At 48.5% G+C, this 18167-nt stretch overlaps 2 protein-coding genes across 5 annotated transcripts; one reads left to right on the top strand and one right to left on the bottom strand.

Moving 5' to 3' along the window:
- Positions 1 to 535: 535 nt before the first annotated feature.
- On the bottom strand, positions 536 to 10282 carry zbtb1 (zinc finger and BTB domain containing 1). 2 transcript variants are annotated; one of them, XM_005753641.2, is made up of 2 exons: positions 10113 to 10282; positions 536 to 4933 (listed from the first exon to the last, which is right to left on the bottom strand). In XM_005753641.2, the coding sequence occupies exon 2, from the start codon at positions 4927 to 4929 to the stop codon at positions 2914 to 2916; it is 2016 nt and encodes a 671-aa protein (XP_005753698.1). In that variant the 5' UTR covers positions 4930 to 4933; positions 10113 to 10282; the 3' UTR covers positions 536 to 2913. The 2 variants fall into 2 exon arrangements, with proteins under 2 accessions (XP_005753698.1, XP_005753699.1); XM_005753642.2 differs by lacking the exon at positions 10113 to 10282 and adding an exon at positions 9535 to 9740.
- Positions 10283 to 10288: 6 nt separating this feature from the next.
- On the top strand, positions 10289 to 17719 carry zbtb25 (zinc finger and BTB domain containing 25). 3 transcript variants are annotated; one of them, XM_005753640.2, is made up of 4 exons: positions 10289 to 10343; positions 10716 to 11198; positions 12875 to 13055; positions 14168 to 17719. In XM_005753640.2, the coding sequence occupies exons 3-4, from the start codon at positions 12883 to 12885 to the stop codon at positions 15348 to 15350; spliced, it is 1356 nt and encodes a 451-aa protein (XP_005753697.1). In that variant the 5' UTR covers positions 10289 to 10343; positions 10716 to 11198; positions 12875 to 12882; the 3' UTR covers positions 15351 to 17719. The 3 variants fall into 3 exon arrangements, with proteins under 3 accessions (XP_005753697.1, XP_005753696.1, XP_013771517.1); XM_005753639.2 differs by having other exon boundaries at positions 10716 to 11617; XM_013916063.1 differs by lacking the exon at positions 10289 to 10343 and adding an exon at positions 10509 to 10545 and having other exon boundaries at positions 10716 to 11617.
- The last annotated feature ends 448 nt before the right edge of the window (positions 17720 to 18167 follow it).

The following is an 18167-nucleotide window of genomic DNA, read 5'->3' as shown; positions in this document are numbered from 1 at the left end:
TATTTCTGAGTGGATGCAGTTTCCTGGAAATATTTCAGAATAAAAGCCTCACTAAACACTAAATTTGAAACAGGAAGCACTGAGGTTGCATGATCAACATCAATAAAAATCTTCAAAATAATTGTGATTATATTCCAATCAGATAGGAAGGTCAAAGGTCAGCTGAATCTCAGAGCCCATGTGACTGAAAAACATTTATGTGGAGCATTTAAACACCAACACTGGACCCGTTTCCCGCTGGCCTTCAGTCAGAAACGATCACCGTTAACAAACCAATAATCAATAACAGCTGCTTCTTCTGTGGTATCCTGTCAGGAAACCACAGAAGCTAGAACACAGCTACAGGTGATCTCTGTGAAAAATGTGAGCATCAGTCCAAACATCAGCTGATCAATGAGCTGATCCTCCCTCAGCCCTGACATTAAAAACTTCGTGAAGCAGAGAAAAGATGAAGCTGCAGCTTGAGGAGGAGGTGCTGGTAAATAACACTGAGCCTTCATCCTCTGTGGGATGGAAACAGAGGCTCCACCCACACTCAGGTTCACTCTGTTTATTAAGAGTCGTGGTCACAAACAGAAAAACAACGCAAGAAGAAGAACAAACAGCTGACATCGCTAGCTTTACTTAAGACGACATTCGTTTACACCTGGGGTAACCAGGTGGACCCGCCACCTTGGTCAGATCCACCCGGTCCGACCTGAGCCGGCTTAAACTGGTCTAAACTGGTGAGGGGTTAAAGGGGCATGTCCCTGACTTCTGTTAGTGCTGATTAGGTGAAAGTTGAATTAGTTTGAGTTCAGCTGGAGTTTGTTTGGTTTCAGGTCTTAGTCCACAGGAAACAGTCTCACTGTGAGCCAGACAAGAAGATGATGAGGGGGGGCAGGGCTGATTGTCCAAGCAGCCGCAGAATCATTTCATGGAGCTCATTCTGATTGGTTCTGATAGTCTGATTTACTCGAGCCTGTAACGACTGGTTGGTTCTGAGCAGCTGGATCCAGTCCGATCCCGTACTGCTGGCGAGCGAACACTTCGAGAGACTTGTAAGGCATCACAGGAGTTCTGAGGGTAAGAGTCGAGGTGACTGGTTCTAGTGTTTAGTTGTTGGATTTTTCATTGGCCGGTTCAGTCTGAGGGGGGGTTTGTGACCTTCCGTGCCGGCCCGCCCCTCACACATCGCCGTGAGTTTGACAGGAAGGACGGAGTGTTACAGTAAAGGCACCAATCACAGAGTGCGTGGGACGGTGACAGAGCGAGGAAGCCGTAACAGGCTTTAGTATTCTGGGAAACATCCAAGCGTGAGGCAGCGCACCCTTGCAAACAGGAATTTCTCTCCACGCAGGTCACAGGGGTACCGTTTCAGCAGATATACTAGTTTGTATTTCCTCTGGAGATCACACTGCGAGCAGCACAAGCGCTAACCGTGGGTGTGGGCGGAGCTTCGACGGACTCATTTTAATCGGTTACTATAACGTTTTTAGGTTGTGATGACGTCAGTTTAGCGTGTACGTGCTGAACCTGAACTCTAGGATCCATGAAGGTCCGCAAATCCTCCACTTGGTCCATTGGACGGAAATGCTACGGTCGACTCGTTCAGACCTGAGCTGTAACGGGTGGAGGGTGGTGCCTCCTCTACGCGACTGCGAGATTCCTGCTCTTTGATACGAGCAGCTGATTGGCCATCACAGCTGTCAGATATCATACATGCAATTATAACTTAATAAAAATAATGTTTAACTATAAAAACGATAAGTGCCGTCAGCTGAGAGCGTGATTGGTCGTGCAGGCACCAGCTGACGGCACGTCACCTTCATGGTTTGTTTAGAGAACAGAGCAGCTGCGTCTAGACCTGCAGCCAGTTTCAGGTAACGTCTTAAAACAGAAGCTCAGAGCGCTGCAGAACCACCGCAGCTCACACCGGCCTGTGACGGCGCCAGTTTCAGTAACTCCTGACGGTTTTGAATCAGCCAGAAATGTCGCTAAAGCGTGAGTTCATAGGGGTCGTCTGATTGGTGGGTTTCTGTGGATTACTTTTGGACCTGAAATGTGATTAAAGCTCAGAGAAGGCCACATGACCACATCAGTCTGAGGCCGCGATTTGAACCGTGCACTCTGCGAGTCGGAATTTAAGGCAACATGGCGCCTCGTTGCTCTGAAAGTCACGCAAGGGCAGTTTTGAGTTTCAGCTCGTGTTTAAACATTTAAAAAAAAAAAAGGAAACGTGAGCTCTGGGCGACCAATCAGATTTTACGATGGGTTCAGTTATTTGTAATCTGTTTCCTGGCGTGTAATTCATTGTGCAGCTCATTTTGGCCTTTAATTTTGTCAAGGGTTAATCTCACAGAGCCCCACGAGGCGACTGCTGTTGTGACTGTGTGCCGTAGGTTTGCGTAAAATAAAGTTCAATTGAATTGAATTGAAGGATAAAACAACTGTTTGTGCTCTAAACAGCTTCCCTCCTCCCTCCAGAAAAGGTCTGCCTCTCTCGCCACCAAGTTCAGCTCCAATATGGCAGACAGAAGCTTCCTATCACGCACGGTGACTACACCGTCATCATGGAGAGAGGCAGGCAGTGGGTGGAGCCTGTGTGCCACCGCCTACCTCCCACTCTCCATGTATGGACAAATAGCAGTCGGTTTCTAGGCAGCATGCTGTTTGCTATTTATTCAGAATCAGCTCTAACACGAGGCTTCCTGTCCTCAGGTATCTACCAACCCACCAGCTTCCTGTTGCGCAAAGCCTCAAGCGGACAGAAGTCACTAAGGCGCGGCTGGACCCGCAGCTCGCAGTGTGACACCCGGTTAGTTTGCGTACGGCTTCAAAGTGCAGTTCAGTCTTTTTGGTGTTCAAGTGCATTCTTTGTTCTCACATTTATGGCTTCTTAGTAACAGACTCGTGGACATGGCAGCAGCGCTGTTATAGTCTCTTGGTGTGTTTGGAGTTATAGTGGCTCCGCATGTCTTTGCGCAGGCGGAACTTCTCACCGCACACGCCACAGATGTACAGGTGGACATCCATGTGCTTCTCCAGCTGTTCGCCACCCGGGAAGATCTGGAAGCACACCTGGCAGATGGTTTCCCCGGCTGACAGGTGGGAGATCATGTGACGCACGTGGTCGTGTTTGAGGAAGGTCCCCTGGTCACACACGGGGCACACGTAGCGCGCCATTCCTTTATGCATGTCAGTGTGGAGGCGGAGTTGGCGCTCGCGCAGGAACTGCTTGCCACAGGTCTGGCAGGTGAACTGCTTCTCCTTGGTGTGGACAGTGTAGTGCTCGCGCAGGTGGCAGCGCTGGTAGAAGCCTTTGCCACAGATGCTGCAGAAGTGTTTGCGGCGGTGATCAGGCTCGCCGCCTTCCTCCAGCATGGTGGGCCGAAACAGCTCCTGGTCGTGGCAGGATAGAGCGTGCTCCAACGCCAGGCTCTCGTTCTGGAACAGCAGGCCGCAATGCGGACACGCCAGGTCGGCTGCCTCCAGCAGCCCCTCCTCCATCCCATGCGGCTCCTCCAGCAGGGACGCCTCATCCTCGCCATGGGAGTCCGACTCAGCTCCATGGGATTCACCGCAGCGCTCGGCATGCTCCTGCAGCTGCCGGCCTTTGATCAACACCTGGCCGCACCTGCCGCAGGCACATATATGCCCCATGTGGTTGGACAGATAGTGCGCGGACTTGTCCTCCTCCAATAACAGAGCGCCACACACCTCGCAGGGCGTGCCGTCAGCGTCCTGCTTCTCGTCTTTGACCTTCTGGAGTTTGGCGGGGATGCCGGAATCACTGCCTTCGAAAGGCTCGCTGCTGTTTTCCAAACCGGAGACACCGGGCTCGGGGTCCGATTGCGTTTTCTCCCTCAGCGCTGCATCACCGAAGCGTGCACTAAAATCTCTGGCGGCATGCTCGCCAACACGGACCACCTCGATCTCAGGGAACATGCTCTCTTCTGGTTCGGTCTTGATGCTCCTGGTGGACCCAGGCTCGCCGTCTGGTCCGCCTAGGACTGACCGGGCAGTCTTGGCCTCAGGCCAGTCGTCCTCGCCTTTACAGACGACCCGGTGTTCCTCCACACTCTCTGAGGCGGAGCTCTCTGCTTTACTTGAGTCGTTGTCACCCTCAGTGTTGCCTCGGGGTGGGTGGAAGGCTTTGCGGTTGGTACACGTGAGGATATGCTCGATTAGAAGCTTCTCGCAGCTGAACACGAAGCCACAGTCGTCGCAAGTGTATGTGCGACCAAACCTAGGGCGGTCCTTCAGAGTTGAACTCCTACCACCTGACCGCTTCCTCAGGTCACATGGTTGCTCGCCTGCTCCGTCTAAAACTGGCGCCGCCACAATCAGAGGAGCGGTTGCTGCCTCTTCAGTCGTGGCTGGCCTGCCAACTGCAGCAGGAACAGCAGGAACAGCAGGAACAGCCGGACGCCCCGTGCTGCTAGTGACGGCCTTCGGCAGACGCTCCCCTTCAGGTGCGGCGGGCCGCTGCTGTTCGTACATGCGCACGCCAAACATCATCTTCCCGCCAGCAGGCCCGGCGGAGGAGCTGGATGAGGAGGCAGAGGAGGACGGCGTGATGTTGGAGCTCCTGATGTCCCTCAGGTCCTCCAGCGAGTCAGGGATGTAGTACATCTGCAGATATGCCATAGACGCTTTCAGCTCCTCAAACTCGTAACTGCCCACAACGATGCGCCCGAGGTACATGAGCTGCAGGATGAGGTCGAAGCACTCGGCACTGATCTGCATGTTGCTCATGTCCAGGCGGCCCGCTCCCTGCTGGTCCCGGATGAACATCATCCTGAAGTAGGAGCTGCAGGCCGCCAGCACCGCCTTGTGAGCCCGGAAGTAGATGTCGCCGATGGCGATGAGGCAGTCGCACAGGAAGCCCCACTCGCGCTGGTTGTTGAGTTGCTGGAGGACGTGATCGCTGTGGCTCGGCCTTGCCATCGCCCTGTGGACAACAGAGGAAGACAGAGTCAGAATTTATGAGGCAGCAAGGTCGTCTGCGGTCGACTTTCATAACGTGTGAGCCGGCACGGGACAGTCGGGCCTGATATGATTCATCAGCAACTCTGATTTTAATTAGAGCCACAAGTTCACACACCGAGCATGCTCAGATCAGCTCCCAGCTTCACTTACAGCACTGCAGTGATGAATCAGTATTTCCTTCTCAAGAACACACTGCTCAGATTTAACATGCACGCGCACACACACACACACACGATGGCAGGTCTACTTCTCACCTTTCTAAACTCACTGTGGGGGAGGATGCTTCACCTCCTGTTGGCTATTCTCACAGTAAGTGACACCCCCCCCCTCACACACACACCTACCCTGTTATGTGACAGATGTGTTTGTATTGCAGGATAGGGCTGCCACAAACGATTATTCTGATAGTAGACTAGTCACCGATTATTTTTGCGATTAGTCGACTAATCAGATCATCACCCATTGGACGTAAAACCTACAAGCTGTAGGTTGCACCAGCAGCATCTGCTCTTATATAACTATCATTAGCTTACAGCTTTAAGTGTTTAAGGTGTGTGCTAACTAAAAATAAAGACAAGATGGTAGTTTATTAAATTTTAATTAAACTTGCAGATTGTTTCGGTGAAGTTTAATAAACTCCTTGATATCTAAAATATAACAGGACACCGGAGTAAATTCTGGAGCATCTCACACTTCTGATAATCAGCTGTCTGTTTGATGTTTATTCAGCTGTGTAAAAACTATAACTTTAATCTCAGCCAAACCGATTTACTCAGGAACAAATAAAATACTAAAAAAAGCCAAACAATAACATTTTAAAGTTATCTAAGTGAAGGCCGGGAGTCCGGTGTTCTCACGGCTAGTTAGCCTTGCCCCCGGTTAGCTATCGAGCTAGTGGGTAACAGACGTCTCTGAAAACGTCAGAGCGCTTTTGAAAATATGTGGTGTCTTGATAAACTGAGCAGATATTTGAGGTTTACACAGCTACATTCTCGCCTGAAAATATGTTAAACTTTATTTTGTGACCCAAAAAGAATAATAAGAGTAATATTAAAGCTAACTAGCTGCCGCCATTGTTGGAAACTGAGCTGGGCGCTATGAATTCTGGGACAGAGCTTCTTCTTCTTCGGGGTTTAAGGGCAGCTGGCATCCTTGTACATGCAGTGCTGCCATCTTCTGTTTCATTCCGTTATTACACTCTTAAATCCTGCTACTTATTCCTGCGTCTTTTGTGATCTTACAAAGCTTCAAACGACGCGTCGACTATTAAATCAGTCGTCGACGATTTTGATAGTCGACGTAATCGTGACTAGTCGACTAATCGTGGCAGCCCTATTGCAGGACAAGTATACCTGTACACACCCCAAGTTACTGCCTAAATAAAAGGTCCACCCTGACCCCACCAACACCTGGAGAGTTCACAGCAGATGTCCTGTGGACCAGGTTACAGTAAACTGTGAGCCAGATGTGCCCGACACACCTGACAAATCTGGATTTTTAAGTTGGACTCAGAGGAAACTGCAGATGCAGGGCACATCTGGGCCAAACCGCTCTCTGAGAACGCTCTCTGCTCACTGGTTACCCGAGCCCTCATCGGCGGGTATACGCCAATAACATCTGCAGCAGTTCCAGATGTGGGCGGAGCTAAAAACAGGTTCCTGTGCTACAGGAGAAAACCGGTCGCATGCGGTTTTCTGTACTGTGAAGTGAACCCGGTCCTGTTCTTCAGAACTGGAGCTTTTTGTTAGACATGTACCTTCACTGCCTGACCCCCCCCTGCCCCGCTGCTGCTTGGAGACACTGAAACCCATCAAAAGATGTCACTTCTTGTGTCAAAATGGGGTGTAATCAGAGGAAGATGTTTTCTCCCGTCACCTGAGCTGAACAGTGATTCGCTTAAAACTTTGACGCGTTTTTATTTTCAGCGATGTCGTCCCGTCTGTGTGTACTGAGCTGCCTTCCCTCCCCAGTTCCACTGGCGGTTCACCTGGCTGTGCTCACAGGTAAAGCTCACACAGAGTACACTTGTGACCAGCTAGAATGTGTCAGCTGATCCCAGAGTGCCTCAGAGCATCGCGCCAGATAAGAGATCAGTGGCGAAGTAGCATCACTGTACGTGTGTGTGTGTGTGTGTGTGTGTGTGTGTGTGAGTGAGAGAGTCCTGAAAGCCATAGCAGCAGAACAACATAAAACCAGCTGTGCAGGAGCTCACCTGCCTCAGGTGCAATCAGAAGACTCGCCTCTTCCAGATTTTTAAACATTTAGTGCCAGCTGACCACCACCGGTCACATGTTTCTGCGTTAAATCTACGCCATAACGTGACGAATCCTGACAAATGCAACTACACATTGACGCAGCCCATGATGACCGTGATCAGTGCAGCTGTTTCCAACTTGTTCTGCCTCACACAATTCCTGATTCAAGCAAATTGACTGGCAGACAAAATTTCCAGCGCCAACTAGTGCCCTGCATCTCCGAGCTCTGCATCTATTAGGCTGCAGAGCGCCTAATAGATGCATGAATCATGCTTCACTGCGACAGCAAGGCAAGAACACTCAGCGGTCCTCTGGATGTCGGTGGTGGCCATGCAAACTGACACATGACTAGAGCAGGACGATATGACCAAAAATATTTATCACAATATATAACGATATAACTGATAACGATATAACTGACGATATAATTGACACTAGACAAAACACTTTACAACTCCTCAACTTTATTAGTGCAAAAAAAAAAAACCATCAATGTATTTTCACTTAAACAAGCAGCTTTTTTTATGTGCATTAAAGTTATATAAAAAATTAACAGTGCAAATGCAAATTCCTTGCTGACAGTTTAACCAAAAGGCATTTCCAGTGGAAATTGGCTGACATATCCTCAGCATAACCATGTATAATATCCACAAAACTTAAAAAGAGGTTACACACACACACACACACACACAATACGGTAATATTATGTTGAAGCACAGTACGTATCACTCCGCGAGGCTCCTGCCTACGATAGCCGTAATGCTCCGACAATCCATCAAGCGGTGCGGCTTCGTAGCTTAGCAAAGTCGTACTGAAACATTTGACAGATTTTCGAGCGCCGTGTACCACATAAAATCGTTTCCAGGTCAGTAAACACAACCAGAATTCATACATAAGGCACACGGGATTATAAGGGGCGCTGTCGATTTTCAGAAAAATCAAAGGATTGATTTTAAGGGTGCCGTATTTTCCAATAATAACGACAGCCCGTTAGCATGCGCTACCAAAAATAGTGTTTTGTTGTATATCTGACGGACGAAAGCCAAACCAGTTCCACACCACTGAAGTTGCAGCATTTTTACAAACCAATTCTGGTTCATCCGTTTCATTCAACAATCCACTTTCGCTCTTCTCATTCTGCGTCGACGCCATGTGCGTATGTAAACAAAGGCACTGCGCATGCGCGTTTTGCCCATATTCTATCGGGATATTTCATTTTCTTATCGTTGCCCAACATTACACCGGTATTACCGTGAACGGTATGATATAGTCCACCCCTACACATGACTACAGGAAGTGAGATCATCATGTGAGATCAACGAGCCAACATGTTCCAGCAGAATATGAATTCATGACCGAAAAGCATGACTCCATTGCAGACGGTCAGGTGACTGATTTCCAAAGTGAGTTCCGCCTCTCAGATGAGGCTCAGGATGGCGTTTTATTCTGAAATGGTTTGGCTCTTTGATCACATGACGTGACATCAGATCAGTTCACGTGAGTTCAGGACGGTCCCGCTGATTTAAAGCCAAAACTGAGCTCCTCCAACAAAACCTGATCCTGCTAAAGGTGGAGACATAGAACGCACCTCCACATGATTCCCCAGACACCGCTAGCTACACACCATGTGACAGTAAGAGCCAGCAGTGGAGTGACTTGTGATGAGGTCACACAGTGGGAAAGCAGGACTTTGCCCCAGCCCCAGTCTCAGTTTGATGTGATGGCGTCGTGCAGTTGCTGCAGTTACATTAAATTGCAGAACGACCTTTTTATATCCCATCATAAACGTCATCATCATCATCACACTTTTCCAGAAATATGCAGATATGATTTTAAGAATGCCTTAAAACGTTCAGGCTGATTAAATCATCAGTTTCTAATCACAGCCCAGCTCAGAGTTTATGATTGTAAATGGTGACACATTGTTTTTTTACCCCTTTCAGGTCATTGTGATATGCAGTTTTTCACGAGTTTTTACTAAGATGAGTGCCTTAATCGTGTTATTACCAGAACAAGTCATGGACAAGTCGTTTGCACTCTGATCAGCTGGTTGCTGCTCACAGGAAGGTCTCAGGGCTCATTTTATCACCCGACACGTGACAGTCTAGGTTCATATCTGATGTGTCTGCTGTCAGGTGTGTTTGAGCTTTGTGAGATTAAAGGTCACAGTTCAGAAACCTACTCTACTGATCAGTAATCAATAAAGATAATAATGTGATCACTGTGAAGAGTGGATGAAATAATTTTGGCCTCTGTCACCAGACTCCACTGTAAAAACCACTCAAATAAGAGCCCTCATCCTGCTTACTGTTAGTCCCCGCCGGGCCCGCAGGCACGCGGTGCGGGCTGTCAGTCACCGGCAGACAGGCCGCGAAGGAGCCGCCGAGGTGGGAGCGAGCCCGTGGAGAGACCGGAGGGAGAGGCTGGCCACACCGCCGAACTAAAATGGAGATTACAGCTCGGCTGAGATTAGCTGCTCCAAGCTAACCCCTGTTAGCGTGGTCCACACCGGAAGTTCCTGTGATCACTCCTCCAAAATGAAAACACGAAGCGTGACAAGGGGTGAACGAGACCACCGTCAGGGTATCGCGTGCATCACAGCGCGTCTCAGTGACAGTCAGACACTCCCCGAAGGATCGTCAGTGAACTCGTAGCTCCTCCGGCTGCTTCAATGCTCAAAACTATTCGTTACGACTTATATTTTGAAAGTAGCCACCGGATGTGATGCGAATAAAACCGGGCGGTTACTGAGCGCTCTCTCCCGCAAACAGCCCCGCCGCCCCCGCACTGCCACCCGCATTCAGCACCGAGAGCAGGCCGCGAGAATTTCCTTCACCGCCTGCCGCCCAGACGGCCCCGAGCCCGGACACGGGTCCGTCCACTCACCGTGGGTCCCGGAGGCCGGCGAAGGGGCTGCTGCTGTGGGATTCCCAGGCTCCGAAATGTCCTCCGCGGATGGTTTACTGTGGAGACGAAGGAGCAGCCTCTTCTTCTTCTTCTTCTCCTCCTCCAGCAGGATGAAAGCACTTCCGCACAGCCCGCCGCGCCGTCAAGCCGCACATAGTGAGGAAGTCCAAATAAGGAACTTCCGGTCAGAGTGGGGCCCTTCAAAATAAAGTTAAATAAAGTTTTAACGTTTCAAAAATACGTTTCTGCTTTGATGCTTCGCGCAGCTCAGCTGACACTACGGAAACGCAACATGTGTCGCACAGTAAAAAATAAAAAAAAAAAGTAAAATGAAAAACTGAAGTTATAATAAAATATATAAGAACTTTAACCCAGTGGGACATGTTTAACTGCATCAAGCAGTAGTTCACAGGTGGGCATTAAATAATAAATATACATTTCTGGCTTGGACGGGGCCTTTCACAGTTAAATAAAGAGTGTCAGAATTATGTCTTCATTGAAAACGACCACAGGAAACAAAGTCTGCTTTTAATTTGAAAATAATAACCGGAATAATCTATTTGTTTTCTCTCTCGCCTGTAGGATTACTTGAGGCCTCCCGCCACCCACATTCAGTCAGAGAGCAGCAAGGAGGTCTAACTCTGAGCTGAGCAGGAGACTCCGCCTGAAGAAGCAGCAACATCTCACCCATCAATCATATACGAGGTGGCCCATACCTGAACGATCTCATCACTGCAGCTGCAGCACCAGTCCGTCTGTTTCAAAGTAGCCTGCTATCTGGAGGCAGCACCTGATGATGCCAACAGAACCACATCATCTGCAAAATGCAGAGACAAGATGCTGGCAACGCCCAGATAATCTGCCCATCACCGGTGACAAAGGGCGGCCTAGGCGGAGCCCAGCACCCACTGGGAACGTGTCCCACTCACTGCCAAGAATGTGGACCACACCTCACAGCATACCCGCTGTGGTCAGTAATAATCAATACTGCTGATCAGCTCAGTGGACACCAGCCTAAGAAAACATATTTACACAGGTTATGAGTTACTTCAGTCACCAACCGAGGTACAGTGGCCCACTCCGAGAGTACTCTGAGTCTCAGATTACACAGATTATGATGGGGTTCAGTCCCTGAGCTGCAGACCTGAAGCGTGTTTGTGAGTCTGTCTGCTGCACGGTGTCGGTGTGTGTTGTGTCACGTGATCGTGCTCCCTGCACGGTGTCGGGGTCTTATGCTGCTGGCTGACAGCCTCTGATCAGTTTCACTTTTTTTCCTGATATACTCAGAAAATTATCGATGGCACGATAACGCCATCTTTCCTGCTCTGCGTTTATTAAATTACTGATCAGCCATCAAACGTTTCTGACGGCTCACGTGACTGCCCCATTTGACCCATGTTCTCGCGAGAGGTGACGCGGCTCGTCGCGAGATCCTCTGCAGCAACAAATCGGCCGATTCTGAAGACGATCTGCTCGTTTCTGCGGTAAGGCGCTCATTAACGGCGCGCGTGCAGGATCCGCGCATACACGGGATTGCCGGGCGTTGGGAGCGTGAACACGCGCCCGTGTGCGCGGAGGTGATGAGGACGTGCGTGTGATGAATGAGATGAAGGATGGAGGATGCTGCGCGGTGGCGGGCGCGACGGCACGTGCACGCGCAGAGCTAGTGTGTGACTGGGTCGCGCGGGTGTCCGGTTTCCGGTGTGGTCGGGTCAGTTCGATGTGAACACCCGCCCCTTCCCCGTGCATGAGTGCGTGTGTGTGTGTGACCTTCGCTGAGGTCAGAGATGGCGTGTCCAAGTGAGCCTGACGGACTTAATGTGACGTCACAGGGTTAAACAACACCTTAAGAGTTCTTCAGGTCTTAATGTGCTATACTGCTCTGTGTTTGTGTGTCTGTGTGCTTGTGTGTGTGTTTTTGTGTTTCTGTGTATGCGTGTGTGTATGCGAGAGATGCTGAAGATAAAATAACTCTTTATTGTCATTGCACACTCATACCTTGTACAATAGTACAATGAAATTGGAAACTCCCACGTCAGCACAACTAAAGACAACACAGTTACTTAAAGTTGATTTTTTTTTTTTTCATTTCATTTATTTATTTATTTCACACTTGGTACAACAATTCAAACAAACCAACCACACTTTCTATCAAAAAGCACTACAACCATGTGTGAAAAGGAGCAGGAAGAAGAAAATATTCTTATTAAACCCTGCCCCCTATCTATTTTCAAAGTGCAAGGGACCCAGACAGTGGCACGCGTGCGCCCCTGTAGGAGCTGAAGTTCCTCTGATGTCCCCCAGACGCTCCAGCAGTGAACGGTAGAAGAGGCTCCCCCTCAAACAGAGGAGCTTCATCAGCTCTTTTAGTGAATGAACCTGCACCCCTGCTCTGTTCTACAACATCGACCAATAACAGTGCACGAGAATCAGGAAGGCTCTACCTTGTGGCGTTATTCAGCACTTCGATATTAAGTACTTACTGAGCTAAAGCAACAGGAGTATCGGTAACACAGCAGCAATGGACTTGACCGACCACAGATATATATATTTCATCTTCTATCACCACAGCGGATCCTCTGCTCAGGGTCACAGTGAAGTTCCTCTGACCTTCTCTGAACCTCTTCAAGACATCCTCTATCCTGTTGCACATTAATAAGTTTGTATGTTAAATGTATGTGTGTGAGCAGTGATGATGGAGGTCATAATGTGAACTTCATGGGCTCGGGTTTGTGTTTCAGACGGTGTCATGGAGGTGTCGTCGCACAGCCTCTTCCTGCTGCAGCAGCTCAACGTGCAGAGGGAATTTGGTTTCCTGTGTGACTGCACCGTCGCCATCGGAAACGTCTACTTCAAAGCTCACCGCGCTGTGCTGGCTGCCTTCTCCAACTACTTCAAGATGATCTTCATCCACCAGTCCAGGTGAGGGGTGAGACAGCAGCGTGTGACCTCTTTACCTGAGTAGAAGTTAGTTATACACTTGTGCTTTGGGTCATCACACAAGTGCAGGTAGGATAAAAAATTGGCATGTTTTCTGAGAACCTGAATTCTTTTAAATGCCCAGCAGGTGGTGACTCCTCTGACCCTTGAATCCTTTGTCCTGATAAATTTGTTGGCTTCCTCAACCGTGTTGGGTTCCAGGTCAGAGAGGAGGATTATCTGGGGTGTACTAAACGTACGTTCTTCAGTCAGATCTGCCGCTTGCTGTCATCGTGACGGCAGTGATGAAAAGGACTTCACTAACCAGCCGGTGACAGTCTCTGCGTCGATCCTGTCATGAAAACGTTACCAGATGACCTGCTGTTAGCCACCTAGCTGTGAGTTAGCAGTGCGGCATGAATCCAAAGAGGGTTTGCTTGTCTGAAACCATGCAGCTGCAAATAGATCAGCCTTGGGAATTTGGACAAACTGGCCAACCTTATCCATTAAAGACAGGATTTTACTAGTTGTCAGCAGGCATGTTAGTGTTAGTTAAGATTAGCCATGAGAAAGACAGCTCAGGATTGGATTTGCTCTCCACAACCAAACCGAATGTTAGCGTTAACTACAAACTTGGAGCTTGACTGGTCAAAAAGTGGCTAGCTGTCAGCTACAAACAGATGCACTGTGAGGACATGTGAGGACCCTTTATTTGGCCTTACCTTTTAGGTGAACAGTGGTGTGTTTGATTTGTAACACACCAAAAAAACAATGAATGAAATTTAATGTTTTATCCCAATTTTTTTTTTTCATAATTTTTAAGAAGCAATCAAATGGTAATAAAAATTCAATAATGATTGATCAGCCCTAAATGTGTTTAAGACTAGAATAATGTCTTAAACACAGGAGAGTGTGGACGGCGTGCCTGCCCGAAGGCTTGTACCAGTGTTTGTTCCTTTATTCCAGAGAACAAATTTCAGGATCTGGATCCTGTAAGCCAGAATAGAGGAACAAAACTTTGGTCCAAACCTTCAGGAGAACATCGATCCAAAACATCAGGATTCACATGCTGTTTTTTTCCGAGGTGCTGACCTCATGTCTCTCTGTGTCCCCAGCGAGTGTATAAAGATCCAGCCCACGGACATCCAGCCGGACGTCTTCAGCTACCTGTTGCACATCATGTACACCGGTATGTGTCCCAAACAGCCGGTGGACCAGAGCCGGCTGCAGGAGGGCATTAAGTTCCTTCACGCCTACCAGCTGTGCCGCAAAACTGGTGAGGGTGCTGCTGAGACTGCTAACAACGTGGTCCGCATGTCCAACCTCTATGGCATTCAGATCTCTTCCCAGCTGGCCAGCAAGGAGGGACCCGGAGTCCCCAAGACCACCACGGTGTCCCGCGGGGCCGAGGATGGGCGGTCCTCTGACCGAGGGGCCCGGTCTCACTCCCAGCTGTCCCTTGCTGTCGGACTGGAGGGGGTATCATCGGACCATCAGGCCTCAGCGCTACGTTGCTCTGTGGCATCCGGAGACGATTCTGACATCTCAACTACCCATATCAAGCAGGAACGCTTAGAGGAGGAGGAGGACGGCGAGGAGGGTCCAGGTGCAGGGTCTCCAATTCAGGACAGCAGTCCTATTCAGGGCCTCCTGTTCAAAGACCGGCCGCTAGTGCTGCTCTGTCCCCGCTGTGGAGAGCGCTGCTCCTCCCCAGAGGGCCTGCGGGAGCACCTATTCAGCCACGCCCTCGACCCCGCCCGTCTCATGGAGGGGCTGTCACAGGGTGGCGAGCTGGAAGCCGGCCTAGAGGAGGGTCCTCCAGGAACCCAGGAGCAGCTGGATGCAGGATGTTTGGAGGAAGCTCTGAGACAGAGCCAGGCGCTAGCCAACCAGCTGGCTGCTGAGCTGAGGCGGAGCCGAGGAGGTGGTGGGAGTGGAGGAGGGGGGAGTAGCCCTGCTCCCTCCCTGCACTCACGCAAACGTAAGATTGCCTGCGCCGTCTGCAGCCTACGCTTCTCCCACAAGAGCCAGCTGCAGGAGCACATGTACACCCACACAGGCAAGCCATCCCGCTACCACCGCTACAATCGCCTCTGCAGCCAGCTCTTCCAGGCCTCCGCCCACTTCTGCGACAGTGCTGCTGAGCCTGGGGGAGGGGCTGGGGGTGGAGCTTCAGTGGGCACCCCCATAGCTCTCTCTGAGGAGCCCAACAGGGACACTCAGGACAATGGCAGCTCCTGCTACTCCCTGGACTCTGAGATCTCCCAGGAGAGTGTGGACGGCGTTCCGGTTGAGTGATGCCATCTGTTATGAGGGATGTGATTGGATGGAATAGTAATTTCCGCAGGTGGTGGTGTTCTGAGTGTTTGGTCTGTACCTGTTTGGGAGTGTCTGTGTTTAATCCAGTGATGTGATCATGAGGTGCTGAGGTCAGCAGGTCGGACTGTTTGATGCTCAGAAACGTCGGCAAAACCTGACTGATTGATGATTAATAATTAATTGATTGGGAACTGTTTCTCCGGTTTGAAACATTTGCTGATTTGTGCATGTTGAACAAGTTTCTGGACTCTGATTACATGATTCGTTGATTAATCAGCAGATTAATCAGAGATTAATGATACATCAGTACTTTGACTAATATCACTTCCTGTCATTCATGTCACTGCTTTGTATTTCCTTCTCTGAAATTGAGCTGCCAGAGACTCTAAACCTGAAAGCAGCCAACAGTGAAGCCCATCCGAGTCTGAGAGGACTGTGAGGAAGAGGAGACAGTTAGCACTGTGATGTCAGAGCGATCTGTGATGTCAGAGCCTTTCTGTGGATGCACTGACATGTGCAAACTACAAAAAGCGAACTACTCAGATTTCTGTCATTTGGTGTCAGAGTGTCGTATGTACAAGGTGTAATCTACAAGTTATGAGAACAGGTCCAAACCAAAAACTGGATTTAAATCTGGCAGATGTCACATTCAGGATAATCTTCCCCTGGTTTTTGGATCTCTCAGTGGAAATCGTGTCAGTTCTCCTTCCAGTTTTATTCTTTTACTCACGTTTTCTTTCCCTCCATCTTGCCACACAGGTTTAGGACTAAAATGTACAGCAGTAAACCCTCTCAGTGACAAATAACGACTAAGCGCCGTACACCTTACATGTAAAGTTTGAGTTAGTCTTTTGTCAGTGTTCATCGTCAGAAAGAGAGTACGAGGCTTCTTGTTTCTGTCCTTTTAGTGTTGTCCACAAAGAAACAAAACTACAGTGCAGACTTCAGTAAATAACACTGTACTGTTAAACGTATTCACTCCTCTGCATATGACTAATAAGAGTTACTTCAATAGAACTAAGGGGCGGAGTCCAAGTCCTGAAAAGCACACTCACACCATAATCCCCCCACCAAGCTTTACATTTGTCCCGGTAACCACTGAACCTAGACTCATCCATTAGAGTGCCAGATAGAGAAACGTGATTGGTCACTCCAGCGAACATGTCTTCACTGCTCTAGAGTTTAGTGGCATTGTGCTTTACTCCACTGCATGTGACGCCTTCATTGCCCTTTGTGATGTAAGGCTTATTATACAAATGGTCACCATGGAAACCCATTCCATAAAGGTCTCTAATCTGAAGGCCACATGAAGTCTGTAGTGGTTGACTCCGCAGGAAGTTGGCGACCTCTGTGCGCTCTGTGCCTCAGCATCGGCAGAAAGTTTATCACCACAGAGTTACAAACGTTATCAGATGGAATACAACAAAAACATGCAGATCAGAACATGCAGGAAACACAAGACAGTGTCCTGGTTAGGACGAACAGATCTCTTTGGAGGAGCTTGAAACATTCAGATTTTGCTTCTGAAGGTTTTCCAATGCTAAACAGAGCTTTGAGAAGATCCCGAGTACCCTGAAAAGGAGTGACATCCTCAGAGGTTTGAATGGATATCTGCCAGTGCAGTGAATTTACACCCAGCTAACAGTCAACAGAACAAGGAGAAGAAGGCAGCAGCTACAGAAACGTACTGGCAGAAATGACCTGAAGCCACCTGGGTTCTCGGACCTCTGCAGGTTCAATAGTGATGACCTGTCATTGAGATTAGCCAGGGTTAAACCAGGTTTTTATTGGACCTCTTCGCTGAAGCGGCTCACACCCACTAACCTCAGTATGCAGCACCAAAGACACAGAGGCAGAGCTAACGGTTCAGATCAAAGCCACGACCTAATGTCAGTCATTTTCTGCCAAATTGAGCAGATCCGAAAGCTCTTAACTTCATCCTGCCTCTGTTCTGCTTTTCTTTAGTTTCTGCTAAAGAGCTTACAGCGTGAGATGTTGCATTTTACCGAGGTAAAAATTAGTCCCTGTAGAAAAATCTCTGATTGAGGTGTTGCCCCTCAGCGGGCTTCCAGAAGCTGTTCAATCAGGAGGAAGTGAGCTTAAACGGGCGCTCACACACAGATGGGAGGATTACACTGAGGGTGCTCTTACACGGAGTTGGGATTAAAAAGCAGCTGATGGTTTAACTTCATTTAAAGGACCATTCAACAGTTTCTTCCATCTGACTCGAACAAAGGCAAGCACAAAAAAAGACAAAAAGGACAGGTGGGAAAATAAACGTGTCCCAATCTGTGGGTCAGGACTCTCGCTGGTTCCCAGCCTACGCCCACAGGGGCACATTTTTTATTTACATTTTTAAATAAAGTTTTAAAAATATTCAATCTTTTTTATATTTATCATAAAACTGTGAAAAACTCAAATCTTTTAACAGTCTAAAAAACAAAAGCCAACAAAAAAGCACGATCTGAATTTTATTTTAAAAAAGTTACTGCCAGCGTTTGAAATATTTTGTTGGAATGCCCTATTAACTTTTACATTTTATTTTGAAATGGTTATGCTCCTATATGTTCTAAACATTTTATTTTGAAGGAGTCATAGTTTAGTGCATTTGAAATACATTTATTTTGAAGGAGTGACATTTTGTTGCATTTAAACCTTTTTATTTTGAAGGATTTGATGTTTGTTCAGTTTAAACATTATTTTAAATGTTATATTTAATTTATTTTTTAGTTTTTGAAGGAATTGTACGCTTTTGCATTTGAATCTTTTCATTTTGCAGTGGTCCTATCTTGTATT

Source organism: Pundamilia nyererei, unplaced genomic scaffold (assembly GCF_000239375.1).
Source record: "Pundamilia nyererei isolate P.nyererei 1_Seehausen unplaced genomic scaffold, PunNye1.0 scaffold00446, whole genome shotgun sequence".
In the NCBI taxonomy this organism is placed as follows: Eukaryota; Metazoa; Chordata; class Actinopteri; order Cichliformes; family Cichlidae; genus Pundamilia; species Pundamilia nyererei.
Note: the sequence above shows the minus strand (reverse complement) of the source record. Positions and strands in the feature narration are given on the sequence as shown.